At 31.4% G+C, this 24143-nt stretch overlaps 1 protein-coding gene and 1 long non-coding RNA gene across 2 annotated transcripts; one reads left to right on the forward strand and one right to left on the reverse strand.

The window, feature by feature from the left end:
* Nucleotides 1-390: 390 nt before the first annotated feature.
* Nucleotides 391-2402, forward strand: LOC146908771 (uncharacterized). Its single transcript, XM_085727274.1, has 2 exons — nt 391-1744; nt 2066-2402. Exons 1-2 carry the CDS (start codon nt 964-966, stop codon nt 2152-2154), a joined length of 870 nt encoding a protein of 289 aa, XP_085583400.1. The 5' UTR covers nt 391-963; the 3' UTR covers nt 2155-2402.
* A 13394-nt stretch (nt 2403-15796) lies between these two features.
* LOC146908772 (uncharacterized) lies at nt 15797-18769 on the reverse strand. The gene is made up of 3 exons (XR_015019620.1): nt 18629-18769; nt 16945-17053; nt 15797-16075 (listed from the first exon to the last, which is right to left on the reverse strand). It is a non-coding gene; the product is annotated as an uncharacterized LOC146908772 (long non-coding RNA).
* Nucleotides 18770-24143: the final 5374 nt, after the last annotated feature.

Genomic DNA, 24143 nt, shown 5'->3' on the forward strand with positions numbered 1-24143 from the left:
AGGGAGTATGCTAGTGGGTTTGATTTCTGTGTGTAATATTGGAATACAAGCTGGGAAATACAAATATGCTACTGCTCCAGCAACTTCACATGCAATACTAAGGTGACTGTCCCATGAAAGGGATTACTCATTGTAACTAGAATGCCAGCATGTATGCATCCTTCCACTTGAAAGAAAATATTCTAAGAACCAAAATTGAGTTAATTCAAACCTAAAATTATATGGATTAAGTAAACTAAATACAAAATGCATATAATCAACTCACTACTCTGTCTGCAAGATATCTATTCACAAGGAAAGCAACTAGCGCGCAAAATAGTGCTAAACTCGTGTCTTCAACTAGCATCACAGAAATATTAAGTTGTCTACGATATCATTAAGTTTGACTCAAAGAAGCCATAAATAACATACAGTAGTTTTCTGCATCTAATGTATTATTCCTCAAGGAATTAGCCATGATGTAATATTGGCAAAAGCTGAAATTAAATTGACAGCCCTCCATATGTCCAGGACTAGGTTTGCACAAAGGAAAGTCAAAATCATAGCCGTGATGATCAGAAAATCATTACAAGATATAGTTTTAGAACAGCAAACTCAAGAAGTATGTGCATGACTAGCAACCTGTAATTGTTTGAGTGATATTATGGTCACATGCAAGACTAAGATTACAGAAACATGTATGATGTACCTGTGCTGCCTTTAACCTTCAAATCCTTAAAATCAAAAGGCATTCATTTTTTAACTCTATATCCTAGAATTTTAAACCATCATTGGGAAGGCTTTGACTTGGTTACTTTTATCAAAATGCATTAGTCATTGAGGACAGTACAGTTTAGAAATATTGAAGTTAAGCATTTTTATTGATGCCTATAATTTTACAAGTTGATGTAGAAATTATATATTTTTTTTTCCTTTATATGGAATGGTTCTGGATTTTAAATTCTTTATGTTGCTACAGATATTATGGTTCATTTATTCCATTGTTGCTTGAAGCTTGCGATGATGAATGTTCAGATGTTCGACAGGTTCCCATCTTTGGTTTATACTTTATTTCAAGTTATTCTATGTCTAGGAAAGGAGAAGCATGGAAATCACGAACTCAATGCTGCATGTGAAAACAACGGCTCCAGAGGAAAAACTGTTGGTAAAGATAAATTTGAAATGAGATCTCCTAATAAAGACCATTTCTTCACTGAACAAATTGCAAGACCTATGTTTTATGTTGTGAAAGGAAACAAGACTGCTACAATGAAAGACTCCAAATTTAATGTGGAATGTGAAAGTGGTTCTACAAAGGAAAAGGTTTCGAACATATACTTTGAGGCTAAGAAACATTTATCTGAGATGCTAGATAACGGAGATGATAATAACACAAGCATTTCTGGCAGCCAGATTCCTAAAACCCTTGGCAGAATACTATCTCTTCCTGAGTACAACTTCTCTCCTCTTGGAAGTCCTGGAGGGAACTTGGAGCATCATCTTGTGACTGCACATTCAAGACTTTCATCTTCAGATAAAACTTTGGAGGATAATGAGGATCACTTGTCGCCCAAGGACGCAACCTCTATTGATCAACCAGAGCAGGAAACAAGTAATCCAGCAAACCAGTCAAGTGTTTGTGGTTTAAATGAAAGATCTAATGAAGTACTAGAAATTGAGTGGGAGTCAACTTTGTCGCAAGATCTTGGTCATGTTAATACTTCTGAAGCCGGTTATCTTGTTGGAGATGAGATAGTTGCTGAAGGTACTAGTTCAAACTACATGATTCAAATTATAGATACTATGATAAACTTCAGCCTGTGTTCTTACGTACAATTACTTATATTCTTTCATTTTTCATTTGTCCTTTCTTCACCCTGGCTACTCCACTTGTCAGCCTGGTAAAATTCTTGCACTAGAACCTTGAGGACCCTCTGGCTATGTTATTAAAGTTCAAATAAATATTTTGAAAACAAAATATCCCCTGCATATAGAGAAAAGTTGGAAGTGTTTTAGAAAAACCAACTAACCTCTTTACTTACCATATTAAATTTAATCTTGTAACACATTCATTCATGATTTTTAGTTAAACTACAAATTCGATTTGAGGAACACGACTCTTCACCAGTGGATCGATTCGATAGCGGAAATGTTGTTTTGAACAAAATGAATTGATATCTAAGTACATAAATGTTGGCTTGACACAAGACCAATTATTGATGAAATGTCTTTCCTCAGACAAGATACTAGATCCTTCGTTGTTTGATCAGGTAGAGATCTTCTCAAACATGCTTTGCCATGAACAGAAGCTCCTATTTGATTGTATCAACGAGTTTCTCGTGGAGGTTTGTTGGCATTACTTTGGGGTCTCGCCATGGGTATCATTTGTAAACTCTAGTACATCAAGCATAAGCTAATTTTTGTTTGTCAAAATTTCTTTAATAAATAATTTTCTCTCATCTACTAACATAATTAAAATTAGGGTTAAATATGTTTTTGGTCCCTATAAATATTTCAACTTTTCGTTTTAGTCCCTCTAAAATTTTCCTTCGACTTTTAGTCCCTATAAAATTTTTAATCTTCACTTTTGGTCCCTCTTTTAAAGTAAACTCATATGTAGAATTCATATTATTTAATAAAAATTTTCATAAAAATTCAAAATATTATAAGAATCACTCCAAAAAAACTCAGAATTTTTTAACAAAACATGAATTTAATATGAATTTTTATATTTTTTACGGTTAAAAATTCATATTTAATTTGTGTTTTGTTAAAAAATTCTAATTTTTTTAGAATATTTTACACATTTCTGCACAGTTTTATTAAAAAAAATACAAAAATTAAATTAAAAATAGGGACCAAAAGTAGTGATTGAAAATTTTATAGGGACTAAAAGTTGAAGGAAAATTTTAGAGGGACTAAAACGAAAAGTTAACATATTTATAGGGACCAAAAACATATTTAACCCTTAAAATTACTATTTCTTTTATTAGAAAATTATTTCTCTCAAATAATTGCATGTTGGCTATATTCTTATTCCTTAAAAGTGAATAAGTGAGAAATTTGAGGTTTGAACTTTGTCTCCGACTCATTGCAATACATTATCTCGACCAATTAAACAATTTCAACTTATATATACATTTTTTTATGATAGTCAAAATGAGACCCTTTCAACTTATACAACGAATATTGAATAATTTGATGACTATTAATTTGATGACTATTAATACTTAGAATAGATAAATATACCAATTATTTTATTAAAGTTACTTTTTATTAATTAAAAAAACTCAGAATCAATTTCGATTTTACAAAAAATAATTTTGTACCATCTTTTTGACGAATGCTTAGTTTGTGCCATTTAGTTTGCACCATTGAAACTACAACAAATCATTTTTTTATGTATTCGGGGTTCGAACCTCAAAGTTTACATATATTATGCATTGTTCCTACCAACTGAGTTAAACTCATGAGTACATAATAAATCATTTATATAAACTAGTTTAATATAATAAATAGAAAGTAAATATTTATTACTTATTCCTACTTTAATTTATTTTTCTAATGAGTATATGGAAACTAAAAAAATCGAAACCTCTAAAAACTACGATGCTTCTCTCACATGTTACTATTTTTTCATTTTCATTGCTTAAATAATAAAGTATCGTGTTGTGCACTTGTGTTTTAATTTCCACGAATTTAAAAATTGGGACGGTGTCAAAGTATGATAATTGCTAAGCATGTGTAATAATACAAGTAACGATAAAAAAAATATATCTACAACTATTATGACCCTCGCAGTATAAAATGTCGATACAATGAGTGATAATGTGCGAGAAGAATACAATGTTACGTATCTCTGAAATTTATCATTGATTCATGGAGAGAAGAGGAGAGAGAGGGAGAGTGGAAGAGAGAGAGTCTATGATTTAACAGTGTATGGTTTAGTCGAAAAAGAAAAAGAAAAGAAAAATAATATGGTTATGATATGGATAAAAGAGTGCACTGGCACGGCTACCGCTTCAGTTTTGGTTAATGGGTCTCCAACTGATGGGTTCTCTTTGGGGAGGGGCCTGAGGCAGGGTGACCCTTTGTCGCCCTTTTTGTTTCTTTTAGCGTCAGAGGGTTTTCATGTGTTGATGGAATCTATGTTGATGAATAATTTGCTTACTGGTTATCGAGTTGGAAACAATGGTACTACGATTGTTTCTCATCTTCAATTCGCAGATGATACTTTAATATTTGGTGAGAAATCTTGGGCTAACATTCGGGCTATCCGGGCTGTTCTCCTTCTTTTTCAAGCTTTGTCGGGCTTAAAAGTTAACTTCTCAAAGAGTCTTTTGGTTGGGTCCAATGTCGCAACGTCTTGGTTAAATGAGGAGGCTATGGTGTTGAATTGTAAAGTTGGTTCTATCCCTTTTATGTATCTGGGGCTGCCTATTGGTGTGAATGCTCGTCGGTTGTCATTTTGGGAACCGCTCATTAATCGGTTCAAATCTAGACTGTCGGGTTGGAAGTTGAAACACTTATCTTTGGGTGGTCGTCTGGTTTTACTGAAGTCTGTCCTGTCGTCACTGCCTGTTTATGCCCTTGCCTTATTCAAGGCTCTGTCAGGTATTGTCTCCTCTATTGAATCTATTTTAAAATCTTTTTTTGGTTGGGGGGGGGGGGGGGGGATGACCATAAGAAAATATCTTGGGTGGATTGGAACACTGTTTGTAGTAGTAAGGAGGTTGGTGGTTTGGGGGTAAGGAGAATTAGGGAGTTTAATTAATACTTCTTTGTTAGGAAAATGGTGTTGGAGGGTGTTGGAGGATACTCATAGTCTTTGGTACAGGGTGTTGTCAGCTAGGTATGGCATAGAGGGTGGGCGCCTGATGGGGGAAGGCCGTGATGCATCCCTTTGGTGGCGTGATATTCATGCTATGTGTGGGGAAGAGTGGTTTACTAATCATGTTAGTCGTTCGGTGGGTAATGGTAGGAATACGCTTTTTTGGGTGGATGTCTGGATTGGTGGGGTGGAGCTTAGTGTCAGGTTTAGCAGGTTATATGAATTGTCGTTGGATAGGGAGGTATCAGTGTCTGATATGTTTCAGGCAGGGTGGGGTGGTGATGGTGAGGCGTGGAGATGGAGGCGGAGGTTGTTTGTGTGGGAGGAAGAGATGTTAAGGGATCTTATGTTACTTCTTCAGAATGTGATTTTGCAGGTTGATAAGGATGACAAATGGCTTTGGACTTTGGAATCATCCCATGTTTTCTCTGTTCGAAGTGTTTATAATTTCCTTACTTCTCAACCTCCGATTGAATTACCGGGGGATGTTTCTTCTTTGTGGCATAAAGATGTTCCTTTGAAGGTTGTGCTCTTTGCTTGACGGCTATTCCGTGACAGGTTGCCTACTAAGGACAATCTACACCGGCGTGGTGTTTTAGATTAAGCTTCCACGTTATGTGTGTCATGATGTGGATCGACAGAAACTTCAAATCATTTATTTTTACATTGTAATATTTTTGGGTCAATTTGGCATTTCATTAATAGGTGGATTGGCACATCAGTGGTTGTCCCGTTTTGCCAGATCATTTTTAATCAATTCAAATTTAGTGGTGGTATCTCCAAGGTGCACCGTTCTCTTATTCAAGTTATATGGTTCGCTACGGTGTGGGAAATTTGGAAGGAACGAAATAACAGGCTCTTCAATGATAAAGTTTGCTCGGTTATTCAGGTGGTGGAAAAGATTAAGTCTCTTGCTTATACGTGCTTGAAGGCGAAATTTGTTTCACTTCCCTTCAACTACCATGGCTGGTGACTTAGTCCATTTGCCATCTTGGGCATAGGCTAGAGTTTTTTTTCTGTTCGTGTGTTTTTTAATTTTGTACAGGTTTCCTTTGTAAATATTGTTTCGACTTTGGTGTTGCTTTCTTGGTACATCTTGTGCTAAGGAAGACACTTTATTTTGGTAATATATTCCATTTTAGTCTCTTCAAAAAAAAAAAACCGGATTTATAAAAGTGGATGACCGACAATTTTAGAAATATGGTTATGGATATGGACATGAACATCCAATAGAATATGGTTAATTATTTTTTTTTTTAAGAAACAAAATATGGTTAATTATTGTTTACAAATATCCGGTTATTTGAATATAGTTTTGGAAACATCCAATCAAATATGGTTAATTCTTGTTTACAAATACCTGATTATTTGAATATAGTTTTGGATTTGGATATGGTGTTCTTCATGTCACCAGATATTTTGCTCACCCCTAGTTTAGTCATTATTACGCTAAAATAAAAAGAAATGAGTGTACATATAAGTAAAAAAGTAATAGTAATATTTTTTTTTTTGAGGGAAAGTAATAGTAATATTTAGAACTAGGGTTACAATGACTAGTGGGTCGAGGCCCAAAAAATACAAAAGCCCGGAGCAAAACCTATAAATTAGGATAATTTCTCTTCTCCTATCTCTTTTTACTCATTTCCATTTAAATAGGTGAGTGCAAATGTATTTTCAGCGTGAGTTAACTCACGCAAGTGTATTGAACGGGAATGAGCAAAAACAGATAGAACAAGAGAAATTCTCATAAATTAGAGACACGCTGCTTTCATTCAAAGGTTATGATTCTTCAATGGTAGGAAACAATTGATTTCATTCCGTATACGAAATTTTCTCACAATTCGAAGGTGTTGGTGGTTTCGTCTCATTGTCGGGTTCTTTTTTCTTCAACGGTTTGGATTCTTGAATTTCAAGTTTGTGCCCATATCTAACTCTATCTTGATTTTCATGTTTTGATTCTTGAATTTTCATAAACCCTATACAATTGGTACGTGTTGGGAATTTTGTTGTTAGGATAGCCACTATCATTCTTGCTTATTCAACTTCAATCTTCTGCTTTAACAACAACAACCCTATACAATTTTGTAAATCAAAATTTTAACAGGTTATATTATAATATTTAATATACAAACCCTATAAAGCTGTGAAACGCTGCATGATAATTTTTAAACGGTTAGGGTGCCTTGAGGATTTTAAAGAATTCATAATGTAGAGTTCGATGATATCTTTTATGACCTAAATGGAATTCATTACTCTGTATGAGTTTAAATCAATTTTTTTAATATGAAAAGGGGATGATATAATCCTAAAACCAAATGGTAGAAAATGATGAATATTAACTAAATAAAATAATTACAAGTCTTCGATCTTTGAGTTGACTTCTCAAGCCTCTCCACCGACGTCCTTGTTTGCGCTATGGTCATAACTATACACCTCTAAATAATTAAATAATTAAAATTAATCATTCACACAAGTTATTTTCCATAATAGAAAACAACGTGTATAAAGAAATATTGGACCGAATCAGTATGATCAAATCGTCACCAAATCAAATTATATATCTCATATATGGCTTAACATTTGATTTCAAAATCCAAAAGGAAATAAAGTCTCAATCAATACAATATTGATAACCAATAACTGATATTTACTCTTTTGAAAATATTCAAATCATGTATACCGATCTTGTATTTCAAACATGTTTAATTTTGCTATTTTAAATATAATTGAATCTTTTTATTCTAAAGCAAAAGTAAACAAAATCAAACAATATCATGAAACAATTTCATAAAAGATACATACAAATTTCAATATTCTTAAAAGGCAATCAAGCTCATGGCATAGTGAGAATTCAAAACTGTATATCGCATATGTATGTACATCTCATGCACGGCAAACATGTATTCGGTTAGATTGAATCATATTCAAAACTCTAATTGATTGATATGTTTGATAATAACAACAGGCCATATTCAAGTCATATTCAATTTTGTGAATACGTTGCTAAAATCAAGTCATATTCAATTTTGACAATAATCCAATTGAATTCAAGTCTCTTTTGAAACAAGTCATGCGGCAATTATTCATTCAAACATTTTTTTGAAACAAAGTACCTTAGACAAATATGTTCTTCTCTTTTAGATCAAAACATATCAAAATTGAATTCAAATATATGAACACGTGATTATGATCTTAGAAAATGGATATGAGATACATCTCCCTAAAACAATTTGTGAGCCGATGATATATCACCATAAAACTCTTTCTTTACTGATTCAAACAAATCATCAGCAAATTAACCAAAACGATATCATAAATGAATACGAATCATATTCATACCAACATGTTATCAAAACATATTCGAATTGAATGATTTAACCATGATTGGATGCTCTAATACCACTGAAAAGATTTTAAGAGGGGTTTTTTCAAAATTTTAATCCTCTTAGCGGAACAAATCTCATTGGAACAGATTATGATTAAATCATAATCACAAATCAAACATGAAAAATACTTAAACACTTTAAGGATTCGTGTTTACCTCTTGAAGCGCAGAACCTTTGTAGCAGAATAGTTTTCGATCACGAGCAAAGCAACGTAACGATGCTACTCAGTCAACACGAACAGAACTTCTGATGCTAGCCAATTCCAACAGAGATTCAGAGAGACTATGGTTTAGAGAGTGGCGGCTAGGTCTATTACTTTGTGAATTAGGTTAAGTGCTCAACAACCAAATGCTTCAGCACAAGGGTTCTATTTATAGAACGACTCGCTTGGTCATCAAGGCAAGCACTTAATTACACTACGGTGCACCATATTTCACTTAAACACTTTGTACTTTACAGTGGACGGACTGTGTCTCTCTATTTTAATAAACTAAAATAATAAGTCATACTTAATTATTTAATTACTAATAAGTCCCACTTATTATTTTATAAATAAGTCTTACTTATTTATTTCCCTCATTTATCTGTCATTTGTGTGTGACCCTATAGGTTCTCGTAACTTTGGCACTAATATTAAATCATATATTTATATTATAAACAGTGAGCGGTATCTAGCAACACATCACTGCTCCCAAGCGACGAGAATGTCATGTTATTTGACGAAACATTTATGTGATAATGATCATGTGTATAATTTCCCTTTTGTCCTCATGTCTATATTGAACACAAGGCATAACATGTCACCCTTGTCCAGTTCAATATTGGGCCCCTAGACATTTCTCCTGTTATGTAGGAGGGGTAAATTCCATCTAGGTCACTCATGTCCCTCAACATGATTCATGGAGTACCCATCAACCAACTTTATGGTCATCTTGTTATAGACAACGTTTGAATGATGATAAAGCACTCAACTCCAACATCTAGGGTACATAGTGGTTTCAGGTCAAAGGGTAGAATACAACATTATCACTATGAGAATATCTTATGACACTTTCATAACCTTTACTATGTAGTATTCTCAAGGTGGGTCAATCCAGTATAAATATTACTCTTAATATTTATACTTATGTGAAGACATTATAACTCTTTATCTATGATCCGTGAGATGTGATCATTGGTCTACCCACATAATAATCTCTATGTTTTAATGTTATCCCTTTTCACAATAAAGCTTGACTACGGACACTTTAAGAATAATGTCCTTTTGTTTAATGGGTCACACGATTAAGTCACATTTAATGCTCCATTAAACGGACTAATTATTCTTGGGACTTTATTATTTTTGAAACAAAAGAAAATCAATAAAGAAATGTCTTACTATTATATATTCACAACATATATTTATATCAATATCATAATACAAAGGCAAACTCAATCAATATAGGTTGGTTATTAGCGCTTACTCCAACAGTATTCTCTTAGGATTTGTTTGTGAGTTTGGAGGGGAAATGAAGGAAAGGCTTGGAAAAAATGAAGGAGTAAGTGGAAGAAATAGAGGGCAATGGAAGGAGGAGCTTTGAGAACATTGGAAGAAATAAAGGCTTGAAATTTCTTAATCGTGTAATGAAAAACATGTTTTCTTCTGTTTATATTGGTTAATTTCAATTGTTTCATTTAAACTTTATTATTATTTTTTAATTAATCAAATATATTATCAACTCGATATATTTTTTACTCCCTCCGTTTCACAATAATTATCGCTTTTGAAGAATAATTTTATTTCATTATACTTGTTACTTTCAAGTTTCAATGCAACATTAATTATTAGTTTGTCAACAATACTTTAACCTAGTTATTGTAGAGAGAAAAATAATAGAATGAAATAATAAATGATTAAGGATATTATAGAAAAACACAAAGAATTTCATCAAAAATAACAATATTTATTTGATTACTTGGTATGTGTAAATTCATCAAGAGCGACAAATATTATGAAACAGATGGAGTAATACTTAACACAAATATCAACTAAAGAGAACATGTATTAATATTTTATTATTATTATTATTTGAAAGAATGTTTTAATATTTTATTGATATTTAACTTAATTCAACTTGTTAATTATATGATTGATAAAAAAACAAATTACATTAAATTTACAAGTAAAGTTTGACTTTATATTGCAACCTGTCATCAAGTACAGTTCTATAATCCTTTGATACATTTAATTCAAATAACAATGGTTTCAAACTGTGTTGCATATTCTAATCCCCGGAGTATATAAATACCAAAAAAATTTAAAAGAATTCAATGAAAAACTCTTTGAAGAATTGTCAAAAAAATATATTTGAAAAATAAATAAAACAATAAATGTTATAATGTGTTCAATATATGGTATTGAACAAGTCCATGCAAGTATTTTTTTTCCATCTGCATCTGCAATAGGGATCATAGTATGTAAACACAATTAACGAAAAGATATGATATCTAGTGATTGGTAAATGTATGTTTTATTAATTCAATAAAAGATAAAGATAAATATATGATTAATATATCATTAATTTTAAATTAAAAAAATCAATTTTATTGTTAGATAAATCATACATAATTGATTTTCTCTTATTCTTGTGAATTCAACATGACTTTGAATGTCATGGATTTCAAATGCAAACAACAACAACAACATTAAGTACATGAACGAACCGCAACTAGATGTTGCAAATAATACATATCACGTGAGAACAATATTTTATATATTGGAAATACATAAAATTTTGTAATGTTCTATTATGTTATAGACTAATTATAAATAACATCAGTTGTCACTTTGAAATTAGATAAAAAACGTCAACAACGTTGATTATATCTTTGGTCGCTCATATGTCTTAATCTATTCTTTTGTATTTTCTAATTTCATTTCTTCTTTTTCCATACTAGTTTAGATACCCGGCGTTGCCCGGGTTAGATATTAAATAAGTTTTATAAGTTTGTGTGCACGAATACACGTGTCAGTATATTAGATTGAATTTATTTAAATTTACAATTATAATAATATCATAAAAATAAATATAAATATTTAAAAAAAAATTAAAAATAAATATAAATGATGAGATGAATGTCCAATGCAAGAATAAAAAGTGTAACAAAATCAATAATGAATTAGTCCAAGTGGTAATAGTTTTGGGTCCTTTAAACATGGACTATTACTTTCCCCCCCTATTGCCTTCTCCCGCGCCCTGTAAAATTTCTAAAAATGTCCTTGTGCATTCCGGATTTTAAAATTTGGATTCATGTTTACTATTTCGGATTTCATAATACGGACAATTCTTATGTATAATCAGCCATCAGACTCTCTCACATTTCAATAGTTTTGAGTTTTCCTTTTAAAAACAACCAAAAACTAAGTAAAAAATGCTAAAAACCTGTCAAATAAAATCATAAAAATATAAAAAATAGTACCAAAAAATTCTAAAATCAAATAAAACTAATGGAAATTTTTTCAGATTTTTCTGAGAATATGAAAAATTAATAAAAATGAAAAATGGGTCTAAACATGGAATTTTGGATTTTGAGGGGCGGAGTCCCGTAAGAAGTCCCTTTTACGGGAGTCATGGTCCTTGAATTTTTTTCTGATTTTCTGGGGATGTTTCGGAGCAATCCGATCAAGTAACCCGAAAACCCGATTTTTGTTAAATAAAATATTGGTTTTTAAAAATAGAAAAAATAATAAAAATATTGAGAGTGAATGTGGAAGTGACATGTGGCATAAAAAACCTTACTTTATATATATATACTATTGATTGATTGATTGATGTGTAGTTTGTTGAGATAAAAAATACTGAGTGCATAAGATCAAAAGTTTGTTGAGATATTTATGTTAAATAAAATAGAAAAAATAATAAAAATATTGAGAATGAATGTGGAAGTGACATGTGGCATAAAAAACCTTACTTTATATATATACTATTGATTGATTGATTGATGTGTAGTTTGTTGAGATAAAAAATACTGAGTGCATAAGATCAAAAGTTTGTTGAGATATTTATGTTAAATAAAATAGAAAAAATAATAAAAATATTGAGAATGAATGTGGAAGTGACATGTGGCATAAAAAACCTTACTTTATATATATACTATTGATTGATTGATTGATGTGTAGTTTGTTGAGATAAAAAATACTGAGTGCATAAGATCAAAAAATTGTTGAGATAATTATGTTAAATAAAATAGAAAAAATAATAAAAATATTGAGAATGAATGTGGAAGTGACATGTGGCATAAAAAACCTTACTTTATATATATACTATTGATTGATTGATTGATGTGTAGTTTGTTGAGATAAAAAATACTGAGTGCATAAGATCAAAAGTTTGTTGAGATATTTATGTTAAATAAAATAGAAAAAATAATAAAAATATTGAGAATGAATGTGGAAGTGACATGTGGCATAAAAAACCTTACTTTATATATATATACCATTGATTGATTGATTGGTGTGTAGTTTGTTGAGATAAAGAATACTGAGTGCATAAGATCAAAAGTTTGTTGAGATATTTATGTTAAATAAAATAGAAAAAATAATAAAAATATTGAGAATGAATGTGGAAGTGACATGTGGCATAAAAAACCTTACTTTATATATATACTATTGATTGATTGATTGATGTGTAGTTTGTTGAGATAAAAAATACTGAGTGCATAAGATCAAAAGTTTGTTGAGATATTTATGTTAAATAAAATAGAAAAAATAATAAAAATATTGAGAATGAATGTTGAAGTGACATGTGGCATAAAAAAACTTACTTTATATATATACTATTGATTGATTGATTGATGTGTAGTTTGTTGAGATAAAAAATACTGAGTGCATAAGATCAAAAGTTTGTTGAGATATTTATGTTAAATAAAATAGAAAAAAATAATAAAAATATTGAGAAGGAATGAGGAAGTGACATGTGGCATAAAAAACCTTACTTTATATATATACTATTGATATGCGTTAAAATAAAAGCCATTTTTTATGGGTACCACAAATTTTTAGTCTTAAACTATTAACATATATTACTATATAAAAATTTAGTTTCCTCTAAATAATTATATATTTTCTTCTACATTGCTTATCATAAATAAAATATTTTTTACTTCCTCCATTTCACAATACTTGTCGCTTTTGAAGAATAATTTTATTTCACTATACTTGTTACTTTCAAGTTTCAATGCAACATTAATTATTAGTTTGTCAATAATACTTTAACCTATTAAGTTTGTCAATAATATCAACTAATGAGAATATGTTTCAATATTTTATTATTATTTTTTGAAAGAATGTTTTAATATTTTATTAATATTTAACTTAATTCAACTCATTAATTCTATGATTGACAAAAAACAAATTACATTAAATTTTCAAGTAAAATTTGACTTTATATTGCAACATCTAATCGAGTACAGTTCTATAATCCTTCGGTACATTTAATTCAATTAACAATGGTTCCAAACTGTGTTGCATATTCTAATCTTTGAAGTATATAAAAACCAAAAATCTTAGAAGAATTCAATAAAAAAAAACTCTTTGAAGAATTGTCAAAAAAATATATTTGAAACTAAGCCAACAGAACATACGAGATCAAACAGACATTATCAAACAAAGCTTAACAAAACATAACACAATTTCTGAAACAAAACTTAACACAACACAATGTTGTAGATCTGAGCTTTATTACATGAAACAAAATAAGTATAATAAAACTCAGTGAGACAAAAAATAACATTACATGATTCGATTCAATGACATGAATCTCAATCACAAAAGCATGAAATTAAAACTAAATCTGACTTTGATTTTTATTACACAAAAGTAAAGTAGTTATAGAACAACTACATTATTCAATGCAATGTTGATTCGAGCTTTCTTCAATCGCGTAGCACATTGGACACGGTCGACGACACGAGAAGTATCACAAACAAAACCGCAATCATCTTCACTTTCTTGTTATTCCTATAAAATGAAATAATAACAGACATATTATGCAGAACTAAAAAACAGACATTAAAACAACACAACATTCAATTCAATTTCTAAAACTAACATAATAAGATTCAAAACACAAAATGTAGATCTGTGAGTTTTATTCCATCAAACAAAATCAGAAAAACAAACAGCATTACAACGATTCAACAAGATATCATGAATCTAAATGTAAACCTGATTTTGATTTTTATTTTACTAAATAGATCTATCTAAATCTCCATAAGCAACAAAACAAGAAACTGTAGAAATGTAATGCTCATTTGATCTTATTTTCTTCAATCATGCATCACTTTCTTCAATCGCGATCGATCGCCGACACGAGATGCATAGCAACCAATACAGCAATCATCAAAACAGCAATCAGCTTGCGATTGCGACTCCTGTAAAAATTAAATAAATCATTCCATTCATCAGTAAAAGAATGAAACAGAAAACGAAAAAACAGATCGAGTTCTTCGTTGATTCACCCTGTCACCATGAAGAACAAAAGCAGAGCAATGAGAACGAGAAGGATCAATGCAAGGCCAATGACAACCTCCACTTCTGCACAGCAAAATAAAGAGATAAATGATAATTGAAAATGAAAATGAAGAAAAAATGTGTATCAAACAAACAAACCCGTCTGAGAACTTGAGAAGAAGAGAAGAAGAGAAAGAGATTGAGAACAGAGAGAAATTAGTTTCGTACACTTTTTGAATTTCAAATTTAACTTTTGCTCTTATATATAGCTAGAATTTTGCTCTTTACCCAAAAAAAAATCTCATTCCTGATTGAAAATACCATTTTGCCCCTTTATTAATATGCAACTTTATTTTTTAATTTATTTAATACGCAATTTTAATATGCAAATTCACGTCGGGTTTAATTAGTGTTTGAAGACATTATATTATTTAGATGACCAAATCATTAAATAAATGCAAATATAAATAAAAATAAAGGAAGAAAGGAACATAAATAAAACATATAAAATTTTATTTTATTAATAATTGATACATTTACAATAATTGGTACATTTTATTTCAATTTACCAAATCTATTTATTTGGGGTAATAAGAGACCAACCTTCTTGGGGTAAAAAGACTTCAACCCTAGGGGTAAATCTAAATCAGGTTCTTTTTTTATACCGGTAAAAAGAAGCGGATTTACTAGTTTCAACAAAATATTAATGGAATAAAGACCAGCATAAAAAGATTGTCATTGTTGCTTGCATATTCTAGTTTCAACAAAACACCATCAACCTCACTTTGTGCTTGATTTGTTGAACACCTTACAAACATTGAACACAAGACGTGTATAAAACATCAATATTTTGGCAACTTAGAAGCTTCAATTTCCAACAAAACAAACAAATTTGAAATTAAATTAATTAATTAACTAAATAATGGGTAACAAAAATTATGTTTAAGCTCCAAAAATTCAGTTTAAGCTCCAAAAATTATGTAAGACCGCAGGTCCTTGGTGTAACACCATACTTTTATTAAAGCGATAAAACACGCGAATAATACAAATATTCAAGGAATAGACGTTACGTCTTCAACAGATTTCAAAACAACATGCATATATAAAAAATTTCAACAGTCGCAGCGGATATATAAAACATACATATCCAAGTATACATGTTATAACTTCAAATATGGCAATACATGAAAATCTCCAAATTCCGACATATGGGTAATATCTAAACAACATGTTCAATCCAAAACAAACATAACGACTGACATCCTAGATCAGAGCCTAATCTAAGACATCGAAACAGATAACTAGAGGAAGCTCCCGCTATCCTCGAGCAACTCACCAAACAAGCAACTACTTCTGCACTCCGTCAACTCATTCATACAAACAAGTAGGCTGTCAAAACCACTGGGGGTTAGCTTCACATCAATCATAATTAACATAAACAAACATAAGCATTTAATGATTCATGCATAACAACTACACATATGCAACATTCCTAGAATACTATCACCACTTACATATTATCCTTCATTCCATACTTATCATGCTATCACCATTCTAACATAGAATAACAAGCATATTCAATTGCTAATCAAGTCATCGACATAAGCTCATCATTTATCAACATCAATCAAAGAAACGATTACTCACCTTATTCCTCATTTAGCATACTTAACTCAACAAGTACAATTCATCATTTCAAAGTTATAACCAATCAATTATCATTATCAAAGGAATCACCACATCATATATATACACACACACATACAATTCTCACCTCATTACTATTACCAAAGTAATTATCATCAATTAGATTCATCAAGTGCATAAGCACAAGCAAGTAAGACACTCAATTAGAGCTTAGTTCAAATATTCATAATTATCAACAAAAATCCAGCAATGTACATATACACCAATCCACATAATCACAACATTCAACAAATTTCACCAATGCACAAATTCACCAAGTCACATATTCAATTATGACACAATTCATCAATCATTCAAATGCATGCAATGTTCTAGACTCTTCTAGATGCATGCGGTACCGTCACCAACAACAAAGGTCGTCACCTCATGACGCAACAAAAACATCATATGTAAGATTTCACACCCGTTTTACATTTCAACGAAGTAAAAGTTCACCACCCTTTTACAACACATATGACCCAATATGACTATGATGCATGGACATACAAGCAAAGACTCGATAATGCAAAATCACCTCATATATATTCAACAACAACAATGTAAGAGATCACCTCCATTTACGTTGATCAACTTCAACAACAATTGCATTATCGAGTATTTACGCCCACTTAATCAACAAGTCATAATCCAAATAAGAGTCGTCACCACATTATCATCAACCTAATCATCATCATAATTATCAACAGACATCAACATCACCATCATCATAATTAACATATATGCATTACTCAACATCAATTATGTTTAACATATATGCATTCACCAACAATATCACCATCAATTAACATATATGCATTCACCAGCAATATCAACATCAATTGATATATATGCATTCACCAACAATATCACCATCAATTCACATATATGCATTAATCAACGTCAACTATATCATATAGTTTTTACAACTCCATACAATTTCTCACAATCCAAGTAAAGGAGAAAATACAACACATTATGATAAATATCATATTCAACACCTATAAATCATTCACACATCTTCATATAATCATATCAAACTATCCACACAAAAATTTGCCAAGTATTGGGTCTTAAAGATTATTTTTGACAAAGTTAGTCTCTCATTTTACAACTTTAAAACAATTGAGTCAAAACTTAGCAAACAAGTTCTAGTGCCTCAACTATGTATACACTTAAATCACATATGAGTGTAGTAGCGTATACATGTGTGTTTCACCGGCCAATACCGATAAATCCCAAAAATTCACCTAAGTTCGTCTCATGGTATCATTTTGCAAGACCAATTCATTTTCAAAATGAAACCAAATTAAATCACTCTTAAACATCACAGCTTCATGTTTACATACTCATTTATTCACTATAAAGACTTCTTAACACTCAATATAAATTTTGAAGATGTTTCATGATTTAGTGAAAAAGTTATGACAAGGTTTCATGAAAAATGCAGCATGACCTATGTGTATTAATTTGGTCATAAATCAAGTTCTATAAAACATTTTGAAGTGGAACCAAAGCCATTGGAAAGATGACATCCATATCTAAAACTTTTATGTTTACAACTAATGCTGAATCGATTCACGTCCTGTTTGAATCGATTCAAACAAGTAAGAGAGAAAAATGAGACGATTCAAAACTGTCTGAATCGATTCAAATCTGCCCATATGCAGATTGATACGATTCAAACCTTTCTGAATCGACTCAAAGGCATGGAAAACACATTTTGAGCTACTGGTTCATCCCCAAATCATCCCAAAAATCTCTATTTTGATCCCCCTAACATACCCAAAACGATAAAAATCATTTTCCAAAGTTCGAATGCATCAATTAGACTCTTTTTGCAACAATACTAAACAACTTATATATCAATTCATTTAATTCTTCAAGGTTCCAATCAACAACTTAAACGCAACAACACATATGTCACACTCAATTCATGAAATGACATTATCAACAACACTCAACAACAAACACAACTCACAATCATGAATTCAACCACAATTCAACAACACAATATCACAATTCATCAATTTGAGCAAAATTCACAAAGTACCCATTTATATATAACATGAACATGCAAATTCATCATCAACAACTCAATTATCATCAAACTCACATACCCAAACATAGCACTAAAACAAGAGCACGAATTTTAACAATTAAGTTCACAATAATCACTTATCTCAATTAAGCACTTTTGAATATAATTGGAGAAGAGATTACAACTAAGAGATTATGATAGAAAACTAGCCCCCTTACCTCAATTAACAATAATCCTAGCAAGAGCTTCAATTTAGCTCCTAGAATCTCTACCACCTCTTGATTCTTCAAGCCTTTCTCTTCTAACCCTTTTTCTCTTCCTTTTGCTCTTTCTCTCTCTACCTCTCTCAAATTCTTATGAAATGAATGTGAACCATATTTTTCTACAAAGACTGGAGCTTAAATAGTGTCCACGCTAATGGGCTTAACCCTTAAAAAGTCTTAATGGACCTAAGACTCTCAATGACTAATCCACAAAGTATTTACTCGCTTACGGCTAAAAGTTATCAAATAGTTACTGCTCATAGCTAATTACCACAACTACACTAGTAACTTAGTAAAATAATGATTCTCACTTGAAACACTAAAAATAATCCTCACAGAGAAATTACTAATTTACCCTTGCTCACACAATGACCAAAATACCCCTAAGTCCAAAATGACTAAAATACCCTTCAAACACCGAATTCTAATAATCCCAACCAAAATACATACAGAGGCAATTAATCACGTATAAGCACGTATAAACACATATAAAAACAATTAAAATAAATCTAACGAAAAATCAGGTTGTTACACTTGGTCCTTCCTATCCTTAGGCAGGGGCTACAACGAGTTCTCCTTTGCCTTTGAAACCGATATACGCACAGTTTGGGCAATGGGAACTAAGCATCTGAAGCCGAGCATTTTGAGACTTTTTGAATAGACAAGGGACTTTAATAACAATCATCATAAGAATACTCATGCGCAAATTTGGATCCGTTTAATGGCACTTCCACATGAATACTGGATGGAGAGAATGCTCTGGGAAATTGCAAGTGCGGTTGGTACGCCGTTGGTGATTGATAACGCCACGTCCAAAAGGATTTACGGACATTATGCTTAGTTGACATGGACTTTTTGAAGAAATTATTTTATGAGATTTTGGTTGAAAAGGAGGGTTTTTCCTTTCATGTGGAGGTTGTTTATGAGTGGCTTCTAAATTTTTGCTCTCACTGTCAGAATCTCGGCCATGATGTCACCGGTTGCCGTTGGTTGTATCTAAGAAAGGAAAGTCAAGTGCCCCACGAGATCGTTGTTAAAGGAAAGGCGCAAGTTCAGCCAAAGAAGCAAGCTTGGGTGCCGTTGAAAGATAACCCCTCTGGTGTTGGATCTTCCACGGCCTTTGCAGCCCCATCCGAAAAACATTTCACTGTTGCACCCCCCAAAGATATGGCAGCTAAATCTTTTAGTTTAGCGTTGCAAAATGTGACAGACGAAATTCCTCAAGGTGTCTTGCCCCATTCGGACATGCCTGTGTTGGAATTGGTGACTGTTGATGCGCACGATGACGTGCATTTATGTGAAAGGTAGGGAACAATGTCAGTTACTATAGACACAACCATTACAAAGGTTTCGGTTTTTTCCGCTTCGCTTTCACATTTGAATGACCACGTTGACGTGCATGAAGTGGTTAATGTTGATGCCTCGACCTTGATTACAGATGGAAGCGATATGCCTATTCATACTATTAAAGATACAAAATTAGATTCAGTAGACCTTCCTCAAAGTTTCAATACGGCCCTTGATGATGATGTTTCGACCAGGTGCAACAGGTTGGGATCGGTTCAGCCACATGTTCAGCCTCCGATGGAATTATCAGCTCTTTGAATGCCCGTGCAGCTGGCATGCAACATAGTAACCCACGTATTCAACAAGACTTGGATCTCTGGCAGAGGATCAAAGACTATAATAATCGCTCAACATAAACTCCATTTGTTCCGATCTTGTCTAAATAGCGGATTTACTAGTTTAAAAAAATATCTACTAACAATATATAAAAATCGAAGTACAACAAAATTTCATAATCGTTCACTTTAAAACTCAAGATCTCCTTAATTTTATGTGCATAATGGTCATTTTGCAAAATTTAATTTAATTGTTTTTAAAAAAAATTAATTATGGATACTGGTCAACACAACTGTACAAATTTCCACGGATAACTATGAAATTAATTAATTTGTCTACTAACAATATATAAAAATTGAAATGAAGCAAAATTTCATATGATTACCACAATGTTATGCAACCCGTGCGGAAGCACAGGTCTATCACTAGTTAATGGAATAAACACCAGCATAAAAAGATTGTCATTGTTGCTTGCATATTCTAGTTTCAACAAAACACCATCAACCTCACTCCTACAAGTCTCTTGAGCTTGATTTGTTGAACACCTTACAAACATTGAACACAAGTCGTGTATAAACCATCAATATTTTGGCAACTTCGAAGCTTCAATTTCCAACAAAACAAACAAATTTGAAATTAAATTAATTAATTAACTAATTAATGGGTAACACAATTAGATACATCAATTATTTAATAAATTTAATTTTTTTTTCTTCTTATATTTAGAATTGAAGGGATCGCATAACAATGCTTTAAAAAAATGATAAGAAAAATGAGATATAGACCCTGTTTGACAAGCCGGGTTTTTGATCTTATATATGACTAAATTAAAATAGACTTGTTTTAAAATGATTTTTTTTCTTCACAAGTCTACAACATTTATTAATAACTCTTATCATTTTTTATGATCTTTTTTCAGGTAAAGTTTGAGCTTGTAGTTATCATTTTTCCTCTTAGTTTTACATTTATTGTCTTAATTAAAAAAGTTTCAATTAATTTAAAATATCTTTTTATGTCACTTCATATTTATTAATGAATTCAATTATTAATTTTATCAAACACTACAAATTAATCTCTCTAGTATTCATATATTAGTTTACTTATTTATTCACTATTCACTAAGGAAATTGTTGTGCAGATAAATTAGTGGATTATGGGCATTCCATTACGGGCACTGCTTGGTTAGGTTCTCTACCACAGTCCTTGTCGGCTGACTTTTTCTGTGACAGGGTGGCTTTGCCGAACTATCGGTTTCCTTGGTTTCTAGGTGTTTGTTTTTTCTTCTGAGAGTTTTGCCCTAGTCCCCCCTCTTCTACATATTATTTTCTCCTTTTTTAATAATATATATAAAGTAGGTGGTAGAGGTTGGATGTGACAGTTGGATGTCAACTTAATTGGGTTGTTTCTGTCTCCTCCTGATACCCTCCCTTCTTCTTTGCCAATAAAAGAAAAAAACATGTTTAGAAAAAAATAATAATAAATGTATCTAGTAATTTCTATAAGAGCTTACATTGAAGGACAATTTTTTTCTCAAAGAGTATGTAAAATAAGGGTTTTGCTAACCAGTCCTAAGGGCAATGGTTAAGGATGTCAAAAATAGAAAATTTCATTAAAAACAACAATTTTTTGACCTTCATAAAGTTAAACATTCAACTTTTCACCAATTTCCAATGCATAATTTCTATATTAATCTTCTTATCTAGTGCCCTAAGGGCACTAGTTAGCATTTCCTTTAGAATAAGGGCGGAGAGAGTATTTAATATAAATTACACAAATTTCAATACAACTTACTATTTTAAACTTCTAAACACGTGCATTTGAGTTTCCTCTGGATAGAAAAATTCTTACATGTTAAAGGGAACATGTAAGTATTTAATTTACTTATTCATGTTCACGTTACACGCAAGGTGCGGCTGGCAGATGGGACGAGTGACTTTGACTATAGTTGCATTTGCATTCTCTAGGGAACAACTGTGTTTGGGTGGAGGGTTTATGAGGGAAGAGAATGGAGGGTTTACTTTTAAATTACGGATACTATGAAATATTTTTTAAAAAGTTAACATTTTAACATTATAAACCATCATATAATACTTCAATCACACTTAATTTATTTTTGAAAAACATGTTATATAGTTCGTAATTTAAAAAAGAAAAGTAAACCTTCTCCTTCCTGCCCCTCCTAAACCTTCAATCCAAACACACCCTTAATTTAAGAGACCAACTTCTTTTAGTTAATATTATATACACACATTAACCTAAAGTTAATATTATATACCATGTAAACCATGACACACCATTGATTTGCCACACAGCTAATTTACATGGACAGTTTTATATATATTATTACTCCTATATCAGAGAAAAAACCTTTCATTTATAAATAAATAAAACCTTTAATTGATCAGCAACAGCAACAAAAAGTCGTTAAGAGCCAACTGTAACCGACGTGCAGAATGAGTGAACATTATGTCATGTAGTTTTCAATCTAGCAGCTGATGTCTGCTATAACTTAAAAGACAAATTCCAAATTCGTAGAAAATAACCAATCATACAGATAGTCATAGTTTTGAAAGCTTAAGAGTGATATGGATTTTAATTAATTACTTTATTCGAAGATATTCACTTAATTAGTTATTTTATTCATTTAATTTTTTAAAGAATATTAAAACAATAACAATGGAATATTTCCCTCTAAAAAAACATGGAATATTTCATACAATATTTAAAAATTATATTTTGGGTACTTAAAAATGTAATGTACAATGTTGCTTGTCAAATTCTCCACCATTTAATTACAAATAATCATAAATATACGACTTTATGTATAAATCAAATGGATTAACGTCGGTGTTTAATTCCTCTTGGTCTATTATATTTTCCTCTAAAGCAACATATATATATATATTCTTCAAAATAGACGATAAATAGTAATTACAGTAGTACTAGGAAAGTGACACATTTTTCTTTTCATTTTTATTTTTTCACAGCCGTTTGCATTGGTTTTCTTTTTAATTCAATATTATTAAGACTCTCCGATACGTGGAAAAAATAATGTAGTACTAGGAAAGTGACTATAGTTGCATAAACGAGGGTGCTAATAACCTCCCACCACCACCCTCAAAAAATTGACGTGTGGGCCAGAATTTCCATTTGGGCTACCTAACCAATACGTGCCCAGAATTTTGTTAGAAAATTGCTCTTTTAGGCTTCACTGTTTGCTCTCAGACACTTCAAAGTGATATACTTACCCCCAACAAAGAAAATGGTGTATGGTTCCCAAGGAACTTGTGAATGTTTTGTTTCAATTTTTCCTTGTTACCGTATACGCGGGTCTGAATCTGGAACGAAACTTAGCTATGGCGACACTTAACTATTGTTGGGGTAAAAATGTCATTTCGGGTTGCTTGAGAGCAATAGTGAAGTCAAAGAGCAATTTTCTTTTTGTTATGAGAGGTGGGAGCTTCAAATTCTAATTAGGTTTTTACATGGTGATATCTTTCCTATCTCTAATCTTTAGGAATAATTGTACAAATTTTGTCAAGATGCTCTTGATATCACTGATTTCTTTACTCAATTGAAGGTTCTATGGGATCAATTGAAAAATTATAGACTTATTCCGTATTGTAAATGTTGTTTAAATCACGTGTTCTTGTGGAGCGCGATTAACTCGATCAAAACCTATTGGCAACAAGATAATGTGATTAGCTATGACAAGTTTTCTCATACCTAATGACGTTATCTTGTTTTCTTCTATTGGTGGTGGTGAATGTTATACTCTTTGGACTCTATACATTGGTGCCCTTGATAGCATCACTTTCAATCTTAGTTCCTTTAACATGTATAAGAA

The sequence above is a fragment of the Medicago sativa genome, chromosome 7 (assembly GCF_051527215.1).
Source record: "Medicago sativa cultivar Bolivia chromosome 7, Bolivia_mono, whole genome shotgun sequence".
Classification (NCBI taxonomy): Eukaryota; Viridiplantae; Streptophyta; class Magnoliopsida; order Fabales; family Fabaceae; genus Medicago; species Medicago sativa.